The 23,032-nt window shown below is 37.3% G+C and overlaps 1 protein-coding gene across 1 annotated transcript in view; it reads right to left on the reverse strand.

The window, feature by feature from the left end:
• The window catches only part of ak5 (adenylate kinase 5), a 98,582-nt gene that overhangs the window by 70,655 nt on the left and 4,895 nt on the right, over positions 1 to 23,032 (reverse strand). The window contains exons 3-5 of the mRNA XM_028020858.1: positions 21,186 to 21,353; positions 16,886 to 17,058; positions 10,523 to 10,636 (exon numbers count right to left, since the gene is read on the reverse strand). Of these exons, the coding sequence (XP_027876659.1) occupies positions 10,523 to 10,636; positions 16,886 to 17,058; positions 21,186 to 21,353 (455 nt within the window). The remainder of the gene's footprint in view (positions 1 to 10,522; positions 10,637 to 16,885; positions 17,059 to 21,185; positions 21,354 to 23,032) is intronic.

Raw genomic sequence — 23,032 nt, forward strand, 5'->3', positions numbered from 1 at the left:
TAGGGTGAGAAGCTCAGTCATCCGGGAGGGACTCAGAGTAGAGCCGCTGCTCCTTCACATCGAGAGGAGCCAGTTGAGGTGGCTCGGGCATCTGGTCAGGATGCCTCCTGGACGCCTCCCTGGTGAGGTGTTCCGGTACGTCCCACCGGGAGGAGGCCCCGGGGAAGACCCAGGACACGCTGGAGGGACTATGTCTCTCGGCTGGCCTGGGAACGCCTCGGGATTCCCCCGGAAGAGCTGGAAGAAGTGGCTGGGGAGAGGGAAGTCTGGGCCTCCCTTCTGAAGCTGCTACCCCCGCGACCCGACCTCGAATAAGCCGAAGAAAATGGATGGATGGATGGATGGATGAAGTTGCTTGTTAATTAGTTCTGTCTTAATTAAAGTGTACTAAGATATTTGCAGTAGAAACAAGACCAAAGATACTTGGTAAGATTTTGTGTTTTTGCAGTGTGTAAGGTTTCCAGACAGTCTAACTTTGTTACTTTCTGTGGCTGTGTTGGTATTTTAATCCCAGCAGACAGTCTTCCAGGCTTTCTCCCTCTGTCTGAGCCATTAAGAGCCGTGGAGCTGCTGCTGACAAGTAGAGGAGTTTCCACATGAGTTCTCAGCAGATCCTTCAGGACCTTTACCAGCAATAGTGAGTTCACTTAAACTCTGATTTATTTTTCAGTCTATATCTGGTTGAGTGAGTTAAAATCTATGAAATATTTAGTTTCGCACTGATTATCTGTGATTTAAATTGTTATATATCATAAATATAACGTAATCAGTTCCTTCAGACATGCTTCACAACCTTCCTCTCTATTTAGAGAAACACTCTACATCAGTTACTGCCTATGATTTGATTACATGTGAAAAATACTTGGAATCACACACAACCTGCGTATTATCGCTTCCCATCTCTGTTCTGCATTATCTGCTGCTGATTAGAAGGTCATATTTACCGTTTGGACGGCAGAGATTTGCAGGAGGTTTAATTCGAGCTGAATATGTCAGATATCAAGCTGGATCCTGAATCGACACAAAGATGTTTCTTAGCAACAGAGAGCTACGGCAACAATCGTATTAGAGCTGGAAAATTAGACTTTTATTTCTTTGTTTTAATGTCAGCAATAATAAAAAGCTGAAAAGTGACAGAATAATTAAGGCTAACACAGAGAAGACCTGAAATTCCCCAAATGTTTGATCAGAAATAAAACTGCCATCCTAAGTTTTTGCAGGTATTTTGGATTCTCTCATCAGACCCAATAAAACCTACTTACTTCAATATAAAATCTTTACCGCAGTTCTTTTGAAAAACATAAAAAAAGCAAGAAAATATTTCATATTTACTAGACAATTTGCAACAAACAGATTTTATACCATCATAATTGACTTAGCAACAGATTTATTAAATAATACAGATTATTTAATGTCAGTAAAGTTGCATCAAAAGTGAATGTAACTATAGAAACAAAGACCACCATTAACTACTTCTCTTTAGCCTCCAGGATTTGAATCTGTTTAGATTTTAATCCAGGTTGTTTTCTGCGTGTCAGTCATCCATTCCTTTTGTTGAGTACTTTCATTTTTAAAGACATTTTTCTTGCAGCTTTCAGTGCTACATCTTTGCTCTTCTTTTATATTTTCTTTTAAAAACTCTAATACTCCGTTATGCTTTTTGGAACCGAAATGTTTCTTATCTGTTCCTCCACTCCTACGCTTTTTTCTCAGTGCCTCATGTAGTCTCAGGACAGCACTGTTTGTTTTCTCCTCTGCTCCCGAGCTTCACAGACCCCCGTTTAATAACCAGTTGTCACTTTTATTCGATTGTGAATACGAGGCCTGCTGCTTGTGCGCATGAACGACAGAGTGGGCATCAGCTCTTGTCTAGTCATCAGTGACTGTAAGAGCTGTTTTTGCGTGGTCGCCTGGACACCGCTGCAAACAAAAGTGCAAGCTTGTATTATCTGTGTGTTTTCATCTCCATTGAATGTCCTCTGGCACCTTATCTAACCTCAGGGTCCATCTTCAGACCATCACTCTCCCTTTTAAAAGGAGATTTAAACAGCAATTCCAATAAACCTGCATCAATAAAAACAACCTCGCAAGCTAAACTACATCTGGAGGTTATTTGTGAAGTTGACTTAGCAATTTATGATATGAGGAATTAAATATTAGGACTGTCAACTGTAATGCATTAATCTAAACAGCTTAAAAGTGACCAATTATGCTTCCTTGACCAGGTTTGGATCAGTTTTTGGGCAACAAAACAAAATGTTTTGTGAGATTAAAGTCAGAATTCTGTGATGGCGTATTAGAACCAATGTAGACAGAAAAAGGAGCAAATTTCCACCAAACACCTCCGAATGTTTTTTTTATAGAAAAAAACAAGAAAGTTTCTGAGCTCCAGAAACCAACAATTTGGAAGAAAATACTCAAATATTTTGACATTAATCTCAAAATATTCCTAGAAAACATGTACATTTCTGAATTTGATCAAGTAAAAATTTGCTAGAACAGGGAAATTTTCTGATTAATCTCAGAAATTTTCCAGAAAAAAACATGGAAATTTCTTAGTTTGAAAAATTTTGAATTTAAAAATGTTTACTGGAAAAAGCTCAAATATTCTAGGAAAAACACAGAAATTTTCAAAGTCTGAAAAGTCCAAAAAAATTGCTAGAAAAAAACAGAAATTTTGAGATTAATCCTATAAATATTCTGGAACAAAGAGTTTCAAAAGTAAAAAATTAAGTAGGAAAAAAATACTGTGAAACTTCTAAAATTTATCAATTAATTTCAAAAGTCTTTTATTAAAAAATTGGAAATTTTTATATTAATCTGAGAATTTTCTATAAAAAACTGGAAATTTTGAAATGATTAAGAAATTTTCAATAGAAAAACACAGAAGTCAAAAATTTGCAAGAAAAATACTCCAACATTTTTTACATTAATCTTCAAACGTTTCTGACTTTTGCAACTCTGAAATTTTTGTATTTCTTCTAGACAAATTCTGAGATTATTCTCAAAATTTCAGTTTCTTTTCCATCTATAACGGCCTTAATATATAACTCTGAGAATAAAAGTCATAATTCTTTTTTCCCCAGTGGTCCTAATCCTTTACCATAAGAATGTGTTTAATCTGATTAAATTTTTTAATCAATTCACAGCACTACTAAATTTGACTTCCAGGCTCCCTGAATGTGCCAAATGAGGAGGAGGATGTTCGCCTGTAACCATGTGCTTATCTCCATTGTTTTCACTCTCAGATGTGGAGGACAGGAGATAAAACTATGTTTAATCACAACCAATCTGCTTTATGCCTTACACAGCTGGAGTTGCTTATTATAACCATGATTACAGCTAATTTATAACCTCCACCTCCGAGCCAGTAGTGGCTAATTGCAGAGGAATTGTCGCTGTTGTGTTGTACGTGTTCCAGCCTCATACTATGCCATCCAGTTTATTTGTTTTGTTGCCTCGGGGCAGCTTCCACGCAGGGCGCTTATTCTGAGAGGAATCTGCTGTCACGTAACGCGAAGCGGTGGAGACAACAGCACAGGAGCTTTCAGTAAGCCAAGATGTTCCCTTCTCACGGTAACAGCGAGGAGAGGTCCAGTCACCACACAGACGGGGGGGAAACAACACAGAGATGCTGTCCAGAGAGGTAAATACGACTTCTGCAGGAAGAGAAGCTTTTAATCTCATCAGAACGCTGCGAATAACCAGCTGACCTACATCCTAAATAAGCAAGTTATGTTAATAACATGTAAAAGTTAGGAAAATAAGTGTTGACGCAATGCAAAAACACAACGTCTTTTTGTTTTGTTGTGTCACATAATCAATAAAAATACAGTTTGGGACAAAATATGTAAAATTTCAGGGCATTTCCCTGCTTTTGTGGATAAATTCATGTTAAAAGAAACCAAGGCTGCTGATGAACAAATCTGCACTGCAAAAACACAAAATCTTTTCTGGTCTAGTTTCTACTGCAAATATCTTAGAATGCTTGAAATAAGACAAAACCAATAGTAAGATTTTTAAATTTTAAGTCAATAAAATATAAAAAGTACTAGTTCCACTGGCAGATTGTTTCACCTATCAGATTAGAAAAATGACTTGTTATAAGCAGAGGTGGGTACTACTAAAAGTTTTTTTTTTTTTTTTACAAAAACTTTACTCAAGTAAATATAATTAGATAAAGTTTGATGGTAAAGATTCATGTGAGGTTCATGAACTGATAGACTGGATTTTATTGCTACAATAAATACAAATGTGTGACATTAAATTCATGTTTGAATTTACCACTGAATCTAATATTTATTTAAGTTATTGGTTTTTCTGACAGTTAAGTGATTAAGCAAATAAAAAAGGCCCTTTCTTTACTATTTCACCTATAACCAGAGTTCTGCAGTAACTAATTACATTTACTCATAAATCTGACTGAGAAAAAGAAAGTTCTGTGTTAGAATCTTCCTCATGTGCATGCATAGATTATTCACACGTACGCCATCTTCCTCCTACAGAGTCAGGTTTCCCCGTTTCCTGCTCTTCTTCCTCATCCTCGGGTTTCTGTTCCGTTATTATGCAGTTATAAAGCAAATCAAAAGCCTCATGTCACACCTGCTACTGAGATAAATAAAGTTGTGGGGCACACAACAGTTTGAATACGGTAGCTATGTTATGTAAAAAGAGTTAATCTGTTATAAAAATGGGCTGAAAAACAAATTCCTGCAAGCTAAAATCTTGACTACAGTGAAAACATTTCAATGTGATCCAACAGTTACTAACAGCAGGGGGGGCAAACATTATATAAATACCTCCTTTAGGATTTTAAAATTTGTTTACTCCTCTTCTCCTCAGGGCGGTTTCTCTGTCATGTCACGTTTTTATATCTTGGCACTGTATGCTCCAAAAATATATTTTCCATCCACATTTGCATCGATATAAACTACTTTTCCTGTTTTATTTTGGGTTACTCAGTAGGAAGCAAAAAGACATACAGTAGGGACAAAAAATGTCTAATATAGCCCATTAAAATGAGATGAAGTAATGACTCATGAATGCTGTTCAGTCATTTTAAAGAGCAGAACAGGTAGCAAAAACAAACATGATAAACTAACTCTTTAATTTTCATTTAATTGTATAATACCAGTATTTGTATCTTCATTGAAATGCTTCAACGATGAAACACAGCTGTTTGGTTTCGGTTCAGTAAAGCAGATTCTGGTAGTTTGTTTTACCGAAAGTGTTAATACAAATGTGTGTGCCCAGTTGATTTTGTTTTTTTCATTTTTGGGGGGGGATTTTATTGTAATCCATAGGTGGGCCCAGAAGAAAATCTCTGGGAACCACTGGTTTAATGTCTGGTTGGATTCCTCTAACCATGAAGGACAGGCCGGTAAAATTCAACATGGCATATATGTTGCTAAAATGATTCATTTATACTGCAAAGAAATTATCCTTTCCCACAAAAGAATAAAAAACCCTCTCTAGCGCTGTATGGCTCTATCTGGTCACAAGCTTAAAACATTTCATATGCAAAAAAAATGAAAGAATGTAAACTAAAGAAAGAGAAAGCTACAGGGTCATATTAGATGTAGAAAAAATTAGGAGTAAATTTCTGCCAAAAATGCTCTGAAATGTTCTAGAAAAAACATGGAAATTTTCTGAACATTTGTTGACTTTTGAAACTCAGAAATGTTCTTGGTTTTTCTAGAAAATTTCTGAGGCTAATCCCAAAATTTCTGAGTTTTCTCTCACTTCTGGAGCTCAGACATTTCCTTGTTTCTTCTAGAACAATTCTGAGTTTAATCTCAAAATATCTGAGTTTTTCCAACACATTTTCAACTTTTGGAGCTCAGACATTTCCCTGTTTTTTTTCTGGAAAATTTCTGAGTTTCTTTTCTATTGACATTGGCCCTAATACACTGCTGCAGGATCCATCAATTGGTCACAAGTAATCAAATTAAGCTTATCCAAGTTAATTTATTAAGTTGTCATGATAAACAAATGTCAACAAAATTAGTTCAATGAAATAAATTCAATTACTTGATCGATCTCAGAGTTGCATTCTCTTTTTTCAGTTTTACTGTTGACTTTTTACAGTTCTATCTTTGTTGCACTGAATCTTATATGACATTATCCTGTTCGTATTTTCCTGCTTTCGCTACATGAAAGGTGAGGAACATCACAGACCGACTGACAGTTCATTATGAAACCCGGGAGTTATACTTAACACACTCCGCTGGAAGTGCAACCCTCCACGTTATAGATGTTTGACAGAAGAGCACAAAAAGCCCTTTTCACAAACTCCAACCATATTGAGTCTGATAAAGGAATATACTTTCTTATTTCAGCCGGTTTCTGAGCATTGAAGACAATTTGTCACAGGCACAAATTACGTTTTAAAAGAGGAGACGGTGTCTGCAGGAGCGAATGCAGTGTGAAGAGCGATAGAGAACCAAAATGGCAACATTGTGAGTGAGACAGCTAAATAAAGATCTGAAACCTCCTGGGAAGCTCTACAGTATAATGAGTGCAAATAGAGACTTTAGCTTATACTTGACGGCTGAAGTGAAGGCACATTTTACAGTCAGTAGCTCCTGAAATACGGCAAATCTTGTAAAAACAAAAAAAAAAAGTCTGACTATGTTAACTTTCAGCATCAATAATTCCTCTGTGCTTGTTTTTTAATTGTGGGGTTCAATCTGTAATGTCTGCTTTGTGGTGCTCTAGTTTGGACTGTGTAAATATATATATATTCATAATATAAGTTATGATGGCTTTAGGACTTCCATATCGTAGCAGACACATATTTTTATGCATCTTTACTTCCATTTGTGTGCCTGCACGCTATCTGGTGTCACAGAAGGAATATGTAATGTAGTCCCTGAAAAGAAATGGCTTTTTGCGTCGCCCATCAGCTGACATAAGCAGATCACATATACCTAATTGATTAACTAAGGCAGCCCACTTTAACCGGCTCTTTTTACATGTTGTCACTGCAAAGATGAGATACAGCACAACACAAACGTTTAGTAGGCAGCCTCTCTCTGAGCCAAACCTGCTCTATCCCTGAAATTCATTTTAAGCAACAGAAAAGTTATATACATTTTTTCAAAAAAAATTATTCAAGTAAATGTAATTGAGTAAATGTAACTAGTTACTACCAAGTCCAACAAAGCTGATCTCATAGTTGTTGGCTCTGTTAACTAGTGATGTTAGCTCAAATTAATCGTTGTAAATCTCCAACAAAAACATCTATAAAATGCTATTGTACTGACATTTTTACTGAATTAGATGGTGATTTATCAAATCACCTGAGTGAAACATTCAGAGTAACAGCTAATGGGTATTTCTAAGTTAACTGTGGGGGACTTTTTCTGCCATAATCCGAGAGCACACATTTTCAGTCTGATAGCAGGATTACATGTCTTTTGTTCTCAAAACGTTTAATACTTTTGCTTACATTTGTATTTTGAAAGCCGGACTTCATGTCTTTCTTGTCAAAACTTGTAATGTTTACTCAAACCTTTCTCCTTGCGCTCTTGCAGAACTCTCTGCTAGTTTACAAAACATTTCTGCTTGCTTTTGGAACTGCCTTTTTGCCACTGTCGCTTGGCAACTTCCCAGCCAATATAATGAAAGTGCTATACTGGGTGCATTTGTTTTCTTCTAGCGGGTGTGCCTGTGTGGCTACTATTGATTATAGCAACCTGCGCCAGCCACTGGATGTAGGGAGTTGGTTGGTGAACAAACTCCTGCCTAAGATCAGTGGCTGTTAGCAATCAGTAGCACACTGCTGGCGGATGTTTAGTGTAACATCCAAGCAGAAAGCTAAGGCAGTTGTTACAATCGATAGTAACCACACAGGCACACCCGCAAGAAAGGAAACAAACGCACCCAGTACAACACTTTCATTCCATTGGCTGAGAGGTTGCCAGGCGACGATGCATTTTTGTTCCAGAAGCAAGCAGAGAATGTTTCGTAAGCGAGCAGAGAGTCCGAGCAGAGACTACGTCTGAGCGCGAGGAGAAGTTTAGAGTACAAGCATTACAAGTTTTGAGAAGAAAGACATGAAGTCTTGCTTTCAGACTGAAAATGTGTGCTCTTGGATTATGGCAGAAAAAGCTCCCCGTAGTTAACGGGTCAGATACTTGAAAAGGCTAAATGAATACCTGTTCGTTAACTGATAATTATTGGACAGTCTGGTAAGGGGATAAGAAAGCAGCGGCAGCAGATGTAACATGCTGACATAAAGCACAATGAGAGGGGTTGGGGTGAACTCATGCCAGCGCTGATACGGGACGTGACGCACACGCAGTGATGAAACAGCCAAAGTGATGATGAAGGCACGACACACTTCAGACATAAATAAATGAAACTCCAGGATGTACAGAAGAAAAATACTGCATCTCAATTTGATGCCACACACAGATAAACCTGAACAAATTAACTATTTGGATGTTGTCCTTAGAATTGTATCTTGTTTCTCAGCAATAAAAATAAACACTGGGCCAAAAATTAAAGCACTTAAATGATCCTCCTGTAAATCAGAACTGCCACTTATCAGAATCTGTAATCAAATAAGAGATTTCTGAACTGAAAATGTGATTTTTATGTCTACTCAGCCAAGCAGGACTTTATCTACAGCGCCAAGAAAGTGTTTTTTATTTATTTTTTTTATCCTTGTGGTGCTCAGGGCCGTTTCTGAGAGTAGTCAGACTGGAAACAGGCAAAGAGAGAAGGGGAGAAAACATGCTGGTCTCAAATCCAAGGATTTCAACTCAGCATGAGGATCAATGTCCTCTGCTCCACTTTCTACGCCTTTATAAACTTTATACACCTCAGAAAATGGTGCTAGTGGTTAATACAAGTTGTCAAACTGATTTTTAAAAAGTCTCAATTTGATTCTTAGTTAGGGATTGGCAGAACGTTTCTTAATCAGATGGTGTAACTTTGACTTTGCTCAGATGTAAGTAGCGTCCTCTAGTAATTTAGCTGCTGAATGTGGTCGACTTTTCAGACCATTTTACCAATGTTGTACAACTAAAGAGCAACAGTTTATACAAAAACTTGCCCAAAAATAATCCAAGTTTCGTAACCAAAAGATATACATTAAAAACTATGAGAAATTCTCCAGATGCAATTTTTGATACATGTTTCATTTAACTCTCACAGGCTTTAACGGTAACCTATTAAGTATCTTTGAACATGTTAGAATAGGACTATGGTTTACAAGAACATACTCATTACATTTTTTACACAAAATCATATTTAGATAATGAAATGTTAGTCTGAACTCCTTTTGAGCTCCTTTCAGAATGAGCTGTTTTAGGACCTTCTGTCCCTTTAAATTAAAATAAACAGCCGCAGACCACTCCCCCGAAACTCAATCTTTACACTCACGTGTGAAAATGGGTGCAAACTAATACACAGTTATACAACTGTACAGCTTTGAAAAGCAGAAGTAGAGCCTCCTATACAACCAACAAGAATGAAGTAAGTGGTTTCTGGATGGTAAAGCAACAAGAAAACGCTTGTCTTTTCCAGCAGTCATTGTGCAACACATAGCACGGGAAAAAATTATTTAATTTCCTTTGGTTAAGTATTTTTGAATTGAATTAAAAACAAGCTGACTAACAAACCCTTGAAATTTTGGCTGAATAGTGGTTCCATGGACAATGGTTTTTATATTGTCTTAAATTTTATTTTCTTTGCTACATACATGTCATACTTGTAGGTGACAGTATTTATGGGGATGTTGGTTTTTTGTTGGGTGGGATTTTTTTTCTTTCTTCTTTCTTGTTGAAAATGTGACTTTTTTGGGGGGGAGAGGAGCATATAATGTGAAAACAAAAATAAAAACCTAAAAATCAGCTGACCAAACATGCTGGAGCTCTGCTTGGATTGCCAGGTAACAGGCTGGCCTTCACTGGGGTTGCTAAGTAACGGGCAGCACCTGCTAATTTGCTACATTCAGAAGGTTTTTGAAACGGACACCAAAAAACATTAACTTATTGCCAAGAAACGACTGGATGTTTGTATTTAAAATCAGTTAAGATCCAAAAAACGTGCAAAATGTAAATTTTGCACAATCGTTCCCTTTTAAACTTTTAAAGTACCTTTATTGGCATTACTGCGTGGACATCAGGGCGTCTAAATGCCTTTACAGTGATGCTGTGATGTTGCTCAGCTCCTGATATCAAACGCATTAAATAACCTGTGGGGTTACACAACCCACAGAGCAGCTGATGATGCCGTTCTCACATCTGAGGCAGAAAACTGGACTGAGTCTGCCTCATTTGCATACTTTATTAAGCTTGCAGCTCATGCTTACAAGTACGACTTTCTGGTTATTTCTGAACGTTTCCACAGCAACATGTTGTCTTGTGGTCGAGAGCACGACGGCTTCCATGAAATCCTTGAGTGATAATAACCCTGCAGACACTACTTTTCCTTTAAGTGATTGAAAAAGTAAACGTGGGAATATCATCCTAGAGACGGACGAAGACAGATGGGTCCAATAACAAACACTCACCTGGTCTTCAAAGGACAGGGCCTGTCCAACGTCTCGAGGGAAACCGTCTATGACGATACCGTTGGCGTCTGGGATCTTCATAATCTTCTGCTTGATCTCGGTTATTGTGGTTTCCTGAAAGAAATAACAAAAGCAACTTGATTCATATGTGCCTTCATCCAGTGCCTAAGCTGTTGAGGTTTTATTTATTTATTTTTAATAAAAAGCAATAAAAGAGATTCTGCCATATCTGCAGGGCGGTCATTAGTTTCTGGATCAATACAAATAACAGAACTGGTAGGTGTTTTCCTTAGGGAGAATCATTTCAGCAACAGATTATAAAAAATAATTTACAGTGCTTAACAAAAAAATATTCAGATTCAGAGAATTGAATTTAAAATACCGTATTTTTCGGACTATAAGCCGCTACGTTTTTCCCACTCTTGAACCATGCGGCTTGCAGCCCGGTGCGGCTTTTCTGTGGATTTTTCTTCGACCGCCAGGGGGCGCTTTAGCAGGAAGTGAATCATTGGAAGTCAAAATTGGAAATCAAAGACGAAAGCGCTCATTTTCATTTAGCACATGCTAGGAGCAGGCACGACGGAGAAATGTTTTCAAACTTATGCCCCCCATCATAGAAACCACACAAAACAGTTTTTATAATGCAGCTTTTACGTTGAAGGCTATCGATCTGGTAGAACAGGAAGGAAATAGAGCCTCTGTGTGTAAGCTCGGCGTGAACAAATCCATGGTTCGGCGTTGGAGACAGAGGGCTGCGTCCTTGATAGATTTATTTATTTATTTTCCTTGTGAAAAACCAAGAGCGGTGGAGATACCAGCAGCTTATAGCCCGGTGCGGCTTATATATGTACGTTTCCAGTTGTTTTTTTATTTTATTTTAAACTTTGTAGGTGCGGCTTTTTGTGAGGTGCTCTGTATAGTCTGGAAAATACGGTACTGTTGTTTTATGGAGTGTTCACAGTAAACGCGTTTTGAATGTTAGTCTGGTTAACTGTCATAGTCTGTGTGGAGGCGCGTCGAGGGTCCATTGTGGCTCATTTTGAGTGTCTAGCGGTCCAAATCACGCTGCGGTTTGAACAGTTTTCAACAGTTTTAAACTGTAGGACAATTTAAAACTGTTGATCTGATGTACTGGTAAATTAATCAGTGAAAACAATAATTTGCATTTGCATTGTTTTGAGTATTTGACGTGAGGAGCCCGTCCAATGCGCGTCCGACGCTCCACACAAACTTTGAATGTAAGCCAGACGTGCCTGACGCGCAAAACGCGTCTGGTGTGAACGCGCCGTTATAAATCAATGGACGGCTAAGCACCACAATACATTAAAGATCTGCTGTCGTCATAGCAACCTTTCAGACCTCTCAAGTCTTCTGGTTCTGGTTCTGGTTCTGTGTCCCCAGAACCAGAACCAAACATGGAAAAGCAGCGTTCAGCTCCTATGCACCACAAATCTGGAACAAACTTAAAGAAAACTGCAAAACAGCCGAAAAACTGAGATTCTTTAAATCTAGACTAAAATCCCACCTGTTTAGAGTCGCTTTTTTTCATTATAAATAAAACATTGATCAACATTTTGATGTGTAACGTCGGCACTTGACGATTGTTGCTGAAATGTACTATGCAAATAAACTTAATTGATGAAAACTAGTAAAGTTTGTTGCAGTAACGTGACAACAGGTGACTGAAGAGGAAGTTGTTCAACTTGTGCAATTTCCACTGATGTGTTCATCTTTATCTAATGGTTTCTTTAATGATTGTAACTGCGGCAGAGCGACGACCTCCTGAAGCCACAGGATGTTAACTTCTTTTAGCATCACTTACTTCCCCATGGCTGGAGGAGGTCAACATGTTCGAACGCATCTCTCTGGGCAGAAAGTAATTTGCAGTATGGCAGAGATGCATGATGCAATGCTCTGGTCTAAAAATAACCCGACTAACCGAGGCGTTTAGTTTCCAAATGCAAGCTGCCATCCATGCAGGGATTCAAACTAATCTAAAGATCAAAATGGTTTTATTAAGATAGACTGTAAATGGCTGGAAGTGTGAGGAAAACCAACTCCTCAGAATAATGCAACGCTGGTTCTAAAACTGCCCTTTTCTCTGCTGAAGCTCTCCTAAGATGAAGATACTTCACAGACTAAGAGAATAAAAGCAATTGTGCTTTCTGTGTTTAATTTTAGAGCTGGCTGTCGACAGTCCAAGAGCTTCCTTTCAGAGGACAGGTGGGATTGCTGAGAAAAAGGCTCAGAGAGACAAACAGCTTTTGGCAGAGTGAAGTGCTGCTTCATCTGCGCTTTCAGCCTTATTGGATCATTTGCAACTTCAGCGCTATTACAGCTCTAATTACATTTAGAAAAATGTGTTTATGTGATGAACATAACTGAAGTTTTTTCAATCGAGCCTGAATAGTGCCTTGTAGAAGTCGCTTCTTTTCACATTTTGTCACCTTACGACCACAAACATTCATGATTCATGAATTTAGAAATAAAAATCTGAAAAGTTCATTTGAGTTCATCCCTCCTAAGTCGACACTGTTTAGAAAAACATTTTCATTCAAATCCAAGCCTTCTAGGACATTTTGATTAATCATCATTGTAAAATAACTCAATCTCAGTAAAGCTTGAGCATCTTGACGCATTTCCACAAAAATATCTGTATGTTCAACGGTAATTAACAGTAAAATTGTGACAGGAAAAATCTATAAACTGTAAGACAATTTAAAACAGTTGATTTGATGTACCGGTAAATTAATCAGTGAAAACAATAATTTGCATATATTACATTTGTACATTAATTTTACAGGTTGTGTTCATGTCTATTTGTGGATAAACACATTTAAAACATTTTCTTTTATGGTAAAATATTGACTCCAGCACCATTTTTCACTGCAAAATTAACAAGAAAGACATTTAACTGTGAAGGGAAAAAAAGTTTTACCTGGAATTTTATGGTGGATTCTGGCAACTAGAGCTGATGGTATTTTACCGTAAAAAAGTATGTTTTTGTTTGTTTGTTTGTTTTTAACTGTGCAGTATGATGCTGCCACCTCATATTCAGAGTTGAAGAGTTGTGTTCGGGGTGATGTTGATCATTAGTTGTACATCATGTAGGCGGAAAATTTTGTTTTATGTAGGGCTGGGTGTTAAATTCATTTAATTGATCCATTTAAGTTTTAGGTTTTGAAAATTTCATTTTTGGAAAATCTGGATTTTTTTTTTCACCACGCTCATTTTGCTTTACAAGCACTTTGTTTTGTTTATTAAACAACCTCTGTTTATTTGGACTTTGAGTTCAAGCCTATGACAAAATTTAAGGGCTAGACTGTGATTTTTGTAAACATTTTTTACAAGAATAAAGTCACAATGTTACAAAAACACGAGAATTAAGTATTATTATTACCAGAACAAAGTTGTGATAATAGGAGAATAAAGTAGTAATTTTATGAGACAACAGAAAAATAACAAAAGTAATTATGCAAGTTTTTTCTCCATAAAACAATTTTTTTCTTGTCATTTTAAGACCTACTTCTGATAAAATTGTGTGTGTCTTCTAGTAACATTATGACTATATCTTCATAATTACTCCATCAAAAGGGATGATTGAAACAAAGGCTACTTTTTTAAAAATATTTTCTCTCATTTGCAATTTCTTAGAGCTACCATCTGTTTCTTTTCTGCTTTTTTGATGCAGTCAGTTTAGGTGATCAGCCAATTTTTGGTTGATTTGCAGTCGTTCTACACGTTTCCATATTGAGATGAGGTGTTGCACATCTCTCTCTGAGATGTTTAAAGCTTTCAACATTATTTTAGAAGCAAATCTTGTTTTTAGAAACAAAATTTCCTCACAACTTCATCTCTGACCTGTCTGTTGCTCAGCAAAAAACCTCAAACATTTAAAAGACATCTGTGGTGTTTTCAGAACAGCTGGATTTATACCGAGAATAAACTACACACAGATGGACTCCATTAACTAATTAGTTGCACTGGGTTTTATCTAGACTTATCAGAGTAAGTAGGATGGAAAATAGATGCACAACACACTTCACTGATTTCTGCAAAACAAAATTAGAAATCTATGTCTCAATTTTCTGTTTACTTCACTAATGAATGATTTTTCTGCTGGTCTATCAGATAAAAAGCCAATAATGCAGAAATTTCTGGTGAAAATTTCAATTTTTTTTTCATATAAGGCACGCTCAATCTTAGCTAACTCCCTATGCAACAGCAAGAAAAATGTAGGAATAACTAAAGCTACAACTTAGTAATTTAATTCATAAACCAAAACTTACAGTATGAACCGACGCCAAGCAGCCACTTTTTGATTTATGATTGCTGGTTGGCCTACTTTGCTGTTTGCCTCATCTCGACTGAACCGCTGCAAGGGCAAACTAATGTCATAGACATGTCAGGAGAAGGAAGATGAACGATGACTAAGGCGGTTAGTGCGGATAATTTATGAGAATCCTCAAGCTAAAACGGGCTCTTTATGACGAGGTCCAAGGCTTACGTCTGTGTCACGACCTCGCAGCGACGGCAACACATCACTAGGTCGTAAAAACCATCCTCTGGAGATGTTTTCAATGAAAAACGAGTGGAGTTACTCCACCTGTTTGGTATTATAACACATGGAGTAGAATATTTTACAATAAGAGCAAACGTGATTGATCACTCAGGTGGTTTTGAGTATTACTTACATATACTCTCTAATATCTATAATCCATCAGTCTAGGGCTGAAAAATGATATAGGCATGTCACATCAGTTGAAATCAATAATTATTGATTAATTTTTTTGTTTTAAGTGTCTGAAATACTGCCAAACTGGTGATGTGATCTATGCTGTTTTATCCACAGTTTTCACTCCACTTGTGAGGATTTAACTGTTATTATCTGACAGCTTAAAGCAGCAGTATGTAACGTTTTTTAACAAAAAAAATTACATATATTTTCCATATTTGTTTAAACTGTCACTTTGTCATGAAGGTACAGTATGAGATAGATACTTTTTGAAAAAACTGAGCTCCTCTGCTTCTCCCAGTGCTAACTAGAAACAACCAATCAGAGCCAGGGGTTGGCCTTAGTGCTGCCAATCATCTTCCTGTGTTTCTCTTTGCTATGGTAGAGCTTCTTCCCGATAGCATATCCTCAAGCTAGCATAGCCACTGAAAAATGGTTTTCCTGTAACGGTAAGTTGTTTCTCCACCATTAGCACATTTAGCAGCAAGTACATGATATCGATTGACTAAGACCAACCTCCTGGCTCTGATTGGCTGTTTTTGACCGGGAGCTGTTCATTACTTCAGACTGCATTAGCAGCTCAGGGAGGATATTGTGATATTGTCACAACATGGTTAGTTTTAACAAATGTGGAAAAAACATTTTTGTAAAAGTTCCATACTGCAGCATTAAAGATGAAGAGAAATCTAAAGAGAGACTCCAAACTGAAAATTAGACTTTAATTCATTGCGCGTAACGGAAACCCTGTAAATTCTAGACACTAACAGGTACCATAGAATTGCACAAAAATCCGTGAGGGACGGCGGAGTCCCTGAGCGAAATTCTGTGAAAGATGTGTACGGAGCCCCGTGCCAGAAGCCCATTAAAATGCTGTCTACATCGTTTTAAACTGCATGATTGTGAGCATGAGTGGGAATAAAAATATCAACAGGTATTTCAGTCCATATAACACAGTAGGTGTGTAACCGGTAAACCTTTTATGGAGGCAAGAGCAAGAACCCCCCACTTGATGACTTTGTGTTTCTGTGTTTGATATGCTGTAAAGCACCTTGAAATGCCTTGCTGCTGAAATGTGCTATACAAATAAAATTTGAGTAATTGATTGATTTAAGACGTAAAGAAAATGTCTGTTGTGTTTTGCTGAGCATTTGCCGGTTTAATCTCAGCTGCAGCTGTTTTTATCGAAAGTTCCTGCTCTCTATTGTTTGAGATGTTGCTCTGAGTTGGTTTTTAATAACAGGTAGAAGCTGTGCAGGGAAAAAAAACCCCTCTGAGGTGAATCCAGTTAATGTCAGACGCTGAACTGGGGATATGTTATTGTGTTGTAATTATGCTAGGTACTCTGTTAGAAAGAGTGAAGCGTAAACAGTCACGGGAGGGGGTCAGCGCTCATTTTCTTCCAAGCTGAGTAATTACCTTAGAAAGATGGATGCTAATAAGACAGATAAACATCCTCTCTCTCCAGCATGCTTGTCGTGCGCCTTCTGCCAATTAGTTCCTCGCTGCATTCATGCTGTGATAACAACCTGACCCGAGTGTCTGGACATGCCGCTTATTTCTCCCAAAATATTTAGTCCATCTCACCCGCCCCCCCTGCCAACACGTCTCTGTCTCTGTTTCTCGGCTACCTGCGGCGCCAGCTCGCCGTTGGTGATGATTTTGGCGATCAGGCTCCACTTCCTGTTGCTGGTGGCATTGTGGATCATCTTCTTCCTCAGCAGCTCGCCCACAGACATGTACTGGAAGCCGTAGCGCTCGGCGATTTTCAGGCTCTGTGTTCCTTTGCCGCTGCCAGGGCCACCTGAGCACAGAGGGAGAAAGAGAGAGCTGTTGATGTTTTTGGGGAGGTTTGTTGTCGTGTGTGTGGGTGAGAGGAATCAGGCCTGTGTGTGATTAAGTGTGTGTGTTTGTGGAGGAGGAGGAGGACATAAAGAAATCATATTTTCTCACCGAATATCTTTGGATTAATGGTGTCAACATTTTTTATCAACCTAAAGCAGAATTGCAAACATAAAGTGATTATATTTCAGCAAAATGAACAGTGACAGACCCTTATAAAGGTCATATTTTGAGTAAAACTGCCTGAAGGTTGATGAAGAAAAACAGAAACTTGAGTAAGATAATTTTACACGCCGAGGGAAACCTTGTGGAAATCTGAATGCTCTTTTTTCTGAGAGTTTTGCTTCATTTCCAGGTTTCTGAAAATTTCTGCTAGAGTTTTTCCAGGTTGAGACTATAGTGTGTCAGAAATAAAATAACATTCAGACGATTTAGGTTTCACGGATTGATTTATCCATAATAAAATTATGTTTGCTCTGGTGCATTCTCATGCAGAAGCACTTTTGATTTCCAGCACTTTCCAGGATCTTATTGGAGTCAGTTCTGTTTTATCCCAGTTACAACAGCGTGTTAAAGCGGAACTGTTATGTAAGATTAACATTTTACATGTTTTTATATTTCCATCTCTGCTGTTTCTAACAGCAGCCCAAGTGTTTTAAAAAAAAAGACTCAGCCGGGTTTTTTTTGGCAATCTGGAAAATTGACCTTTTCAAAAAAAAAAATTCCAACTAAGTCACATTCAACGGGGAACTTCACTGTTACCTGGCAGCCCCAGTGAAGCTCAGCCTGTTACCTAGCAACCTCAGTGAAACTCCAACATGATTGGTCAGCTGGTTTTACCCTGCCTGTGCTGTACAATGGCTGCTGGAAAAAACAAATGTTTTGTTGCTGATTTACCATCCAGAAACCATGTGTTGGTTGTGCAGGAGTCTCTACTAATGCTTTTCAAAGATGTGCAATTGTACAATTGATCCATATAATTTTTAAAAACTAAAATCACCAAAAATGTTGCTTTTATTTTTAACTACTAAACAATGAACTTTGCTAAACTATTTTAATTAAGCAAATGAAATAATCAGTTTCTTCCTTCTTTTTTTGGTAGGAATCTGACTGATCCAAAACTTTAAATGGATTTTCCTTGTTAAATGACAGGTATGCAGTTTGCTTTTTATTTTGGCCTCGATTTAAGAAAACAGAAAAAATATTTTGTTTGTTCTCAGCAATAAAAACAAACACTAGCTCTTCATTTGAAAACAGTAACTGTATTAAGCCAACTTTTAATACAGAAATTAAAAGCAGATTTATGTGCTTTAGATTATAAAGTCAATGAATAGATGTGGTCCTAGTTACCATGACAACAGAAGGAAACCAGAAAGTTTTTTAAAAAATGATCATTTTATGTTGCATCAAACCTTTTCAATAAGATATTTGTTTAAATTGTAGTTTTGTCCCAATTTATTTAATTTATTTGTGAATTGTGTTTGGATGGGCCGCACAAAATGAGTGCAGGGGCCGCAAATGGCCCCTGGACCATCCTTTGAACGCCCTTGGTCTAAAGAGATTGTTCAAAGATCCCTGATAAAAGATCTTCTCTCTGTAAAAGCAAATATTCAACAGGAACGTGAATTGTGTTCAGATTAAATTTCTATTGTTTTTCTTTTTTCGGTGAGAGTTTTCTAAATAAAAGATTAATTTACTTTGTGTTTTTGCACATTTTTACTAATAAGAGTGGCAGAAAATGTTGATTTGATAATTTTGGGAATTTCACATGAGTCTGGACTGTGAAGGTATTTATTTTTATTTTTCCTCATAGGGATTCAGACAAACATGTTTTGTTTATAGTTACTTGGAAAATAAAAGTCTGTTTGAAAGCCACAAAAACCAGTTAATCCATTAATAGCGAGATAAATTAAAACTACTAATTTCCATTTGCATGATTAATTTTTTTTCTCTTGTCTCTCTTTCTACCAAAGACTGGCTGACAAAAAGCTTCAGTCATTTTTAAAGGACAGTTATGTTTACAGGGACTTTAGTATCTATTTTATTTGTTTTGATTATTTATTTTGGATATTTAAAATGTTTTCCAGTTCCAGTGTTCATGTTCATTAGTACTTAAAGTTTGTTAATCTTTGACATCGTGTTCTTGCATTATTACCATTTCACTAATTGAAAATGGTCTCAAAACAACAATATTATCATTTATTGCAATAACTTCTGGGACAATTTGTTATCATGCCAGGTCCTTTGTATTTGCATTTTGTAATTCTTCTTCACATCCTAACATCCTCCTCGCAGCTAACAGCTTTCTGCAAAACCTGACACACAAAACATTCACCATGATCTTCTGTGGACGTGACAGCAGCTGCCATGCTGCTTTTCCCTTCAAAACCAGGGCACAGCATGCTCTTAAAGCGACGGACAGGCACTGACTTTGTGCTGCGAGGACAAACACCCATCAGCCACTCCACAGAGAGCCATTCAAATAAAAGTCCTCAAGAAGAGACCGAAGTCGTTTTCTTGCTTCTTCTAACCTTTTATAAACGGTCTTGAAGCTGCGTTTGAGCTCAGATAGGTTCAGGACTTGTTGTGGAAATGATTAACAAGATAAATTAGATTATTTGACAGCTTAAAGCAAGCAAGCCAAGGAAATCAGATTAACACTGAGGAACGTGAAGCGAACATGAAGCGAGATCAGCTCTGATGATACAAGAGAGCTCGGATACCAGGAAATGGACTTAGATTCCTATCCAGACCACAAAGTTTTACTTCATTAGCATCTTTGCATTTCTAAATCCTTTAATATGAAAGCACTGAGCATCGTTTGCAAGAGAGTAAATCCTATCTCATTATCGATGGGGGGGACCATGAACAGGGAAATTTCTTAAGATCAATTTTGGGGGGCGTGGCAAAGTTATAGTGAAATGTCATGTAAAACGTGGATTAAAAAGTTTTTGATGTGTTAAAGCTGCAGGACCAGAAATGACTAGCAAGTGGTATTGCACATCAAACGTGTTTTTCTCAGTAAACAAACTATTGAGAACCGTAAAAGTCAAACTAATATTGAAATGTTTCGATATTTGGTTTGGTTCAGTGTCACTTTACAAAAACTTAAGGCTTGAAATAAAAACAAGTTTTAATAAGTAACTCCATTTAATAAAATTTCTCATTGATTTGTCCATGTCCTGGATGCCTAAGAACCTATAAGTAGGTAGAAATAAATATCTGGGAAGTATCATAACTTAAACTTAACGCTCAAAGCACCAGGGTTTTTATTGAAAAATATCCTCATGTTTTTTTGTGGTTCTACACTGATGGTAAGAAATAAAGGTATAATTTTCTGTTTTTCTATCTGCTCTTTTTCTCCTCTGCAGCTCCCATACAACGAGCTGTCGGCTAGTTTTAACACTCAGCCACTTCCTCCCATTTCAAACTCTTCTCATTAACATAAGCGTTAAAGGGCTAAATATGATTGACATATCTGCTACCTTTGACAAAAAATGCTTAAGTCTATCAGAACAATGTAGCCAGTTATGCTAGTTTTGATTTCCAAGGCCAAAGTAATGAAACAACAAACTGCAGTCTGATTTTTATTGTTAATGTGTTTCTTCCTATTGAGCAATGAGAGTAAATAAAATGAGTTCCACGTCTTTTGCTTTAACTTTTTACTTATTGGAGAGTGTTTTTGTGCTGCCTAGCCACAGCCAGCTCCTCATTTCAGAGGCTCTAACAGAGCCTGTGCTGTTAGCAGCGCTGTTGTTGCTCCTCCTACACTTTGGACTGAACCATTGCTTTAAAAATGGCGGGGGGATCTAAAAATGTATTCTTATTTGTTTTCTTTGATGAATGGCGGATTTATTTTGTTCTTTGTTTCTTTCGCCTTTTCATATTGATATTGTTAAAATTCAAATGTTTCTTTTATGATTTCTTTGTGGAGACAATTGTAGACTTTACCAATATTTTTTCGGACTTCTCCGGGTTTTCCGCCTATGACCGTTTTTGACGCAACACACACTCGCACACACGCATTTTCTGCGTCTCATCTGACGTTTAACACACTCTAAATGCTGGGTTTTGGCAGCGCTCCTTTACCGATGACGAGGATGACTTTGGGTCGCGGCCTGGACGGGTCGAACACCTCGTACTCCTCGATGAGCTCGGCCGTCTCCGACAGGTCCGAGTCGCTCTCGATGGAGAACTGGCTGATGGGAGGGAGGCGGTCATACCGTCTGTAGGGGAAGTTGGGGCTTTCGGGCAAAACTGTAGCACAAAGACAACAACAAGATTATATAAATTTAGATTTCTGAAACAAAGTTATATTTATACATCGATAAAAGACTATTCCTGAAACGTCTCAGTCGTTTTAGGAATTGATGAGTTGTCTTTACCGTAAATTAGAGAGAACAACATGTTAGCTACATATGCTAACAGAGCTACTTCAGTACAGGTTGCTAATCGTTCTGTGTAGCATATCTGTATGTTTTAACAGTTTACTGCATTCATAAATCAATGTAATCGGTAGTCGACCTACAACAAAGTAAATGGGCAAATTTATCAGAAGACTAGATTATGACTGACAGAGGGAGCAGACAGATACATCACTGTAAAAAAAAGTATTTAAAAATAAATACAGTAAAATCTGTATTTATATGATAAAATTCTGGCAACCACAGCTGCCAGTGTTTTACCGTAAATTAGATATGTTTTTTTTTTGTTTTGTTTTGTTTTTACAGTGTGGAAGTTTACTGCTTGCTAGTGCCATATATTTATAGTGAACATTGTATACAACCAGTATTTACACTAACAGTGAAAATTGTCTGAATGGCCAATCAAGTAAAACTTGCATGACAAAACAAAACAAAATAATTCAGTTCCTGGTGATTAAAGTATCGATTATATATCTGTCACAACATTAATCCTATTAATAAATTTACAAATTACTGATACAATCTGCTACCTTCTACTTTTATGTTCTACTATACAATAATATGACTAACGTTAGAACTTTTGTAAATTTTTCCACATTATAACCACAATCCTCAACACATTTTAATGAAATTTTTAGTGACACAACACAAATAATCTGCCAGTGGAACTAGTACTTTTTCATCAATATTATAAATAATTGACTTATAACAAACTTTTATATTTTGCTGAAAAGTTATTTGTAAGTTAGTACTCTAGAAATATGACAAAACTATGATATTTGTAGAAAGTAACATTAAACCAAACATTCTTGGTAAGATTTTGTGTTTTTGCAGTGGCATAAATCAGTTGGGAGGCAGGAATGAAATCAAGACATCAGAGCAGATTTTCCTTTTGTCAGGGTTTTGAAACATGGCAGATATGAGCTTCAGCCACAAGCTCCATTTATCAACAACGCTCATCAGCCGGCCGCTCAGCTCAGCAAAACACTGCCGCTTTCAGGCTTTCTTCAACATACTTTCTTGAAATCGTAAACCTGCCAGTCACTGCGTTTTTTATTTGTACGATCTCTACCTCTCTGTGAAGTTTTGTGGCACAACCAGAATAACTGCAGGTAATTTTTTTCCTTGCTCAGACACACACAGGATGTTGCAGATCTTTGTTTTCAAAGCAGCCAAAACCCCGTACTTCAGAAAATAAGAGAGGAAGCTTTGAAGTTTAAATAAAAACACAAGCATGCCGATTTTGACTGTGTAACTGAATTTGATTTTGCCTAGCAAATTTCGACCAGGTTTTGCATAAACGGGGCTTTTCCGCAATGCATCCACCTGCACAGGGTTGTAACTGCAATTGATAACCGCTGAAAGGACAGCAAAGATTACTGATTAACTGCACAAGTTTATCTCCAGTGAAGAGAGTTCATTCATGTTGGTAATTAAATGCACACTGGACACACAGGAAACGGCTTATCTGGGAAAAAAAAGAACAAAAAAAACCCATCAATTTTGCAGCGA

This window comes from Xiphophorus couchianus, chromosome 6 (assembly GCF_001444195.1).
Source record: "Xiphophorus couchianus chromosome 6, X_couchianus-1.0, whole genome shotgun sequence".
Taxonomy (NCBI): Eukaryota; Metazoa; Chordata; class Actinopteri; order Cyprinodontiformes; family Poeciliidae; genus Xiphophorus; species Xiphophorus couchianus.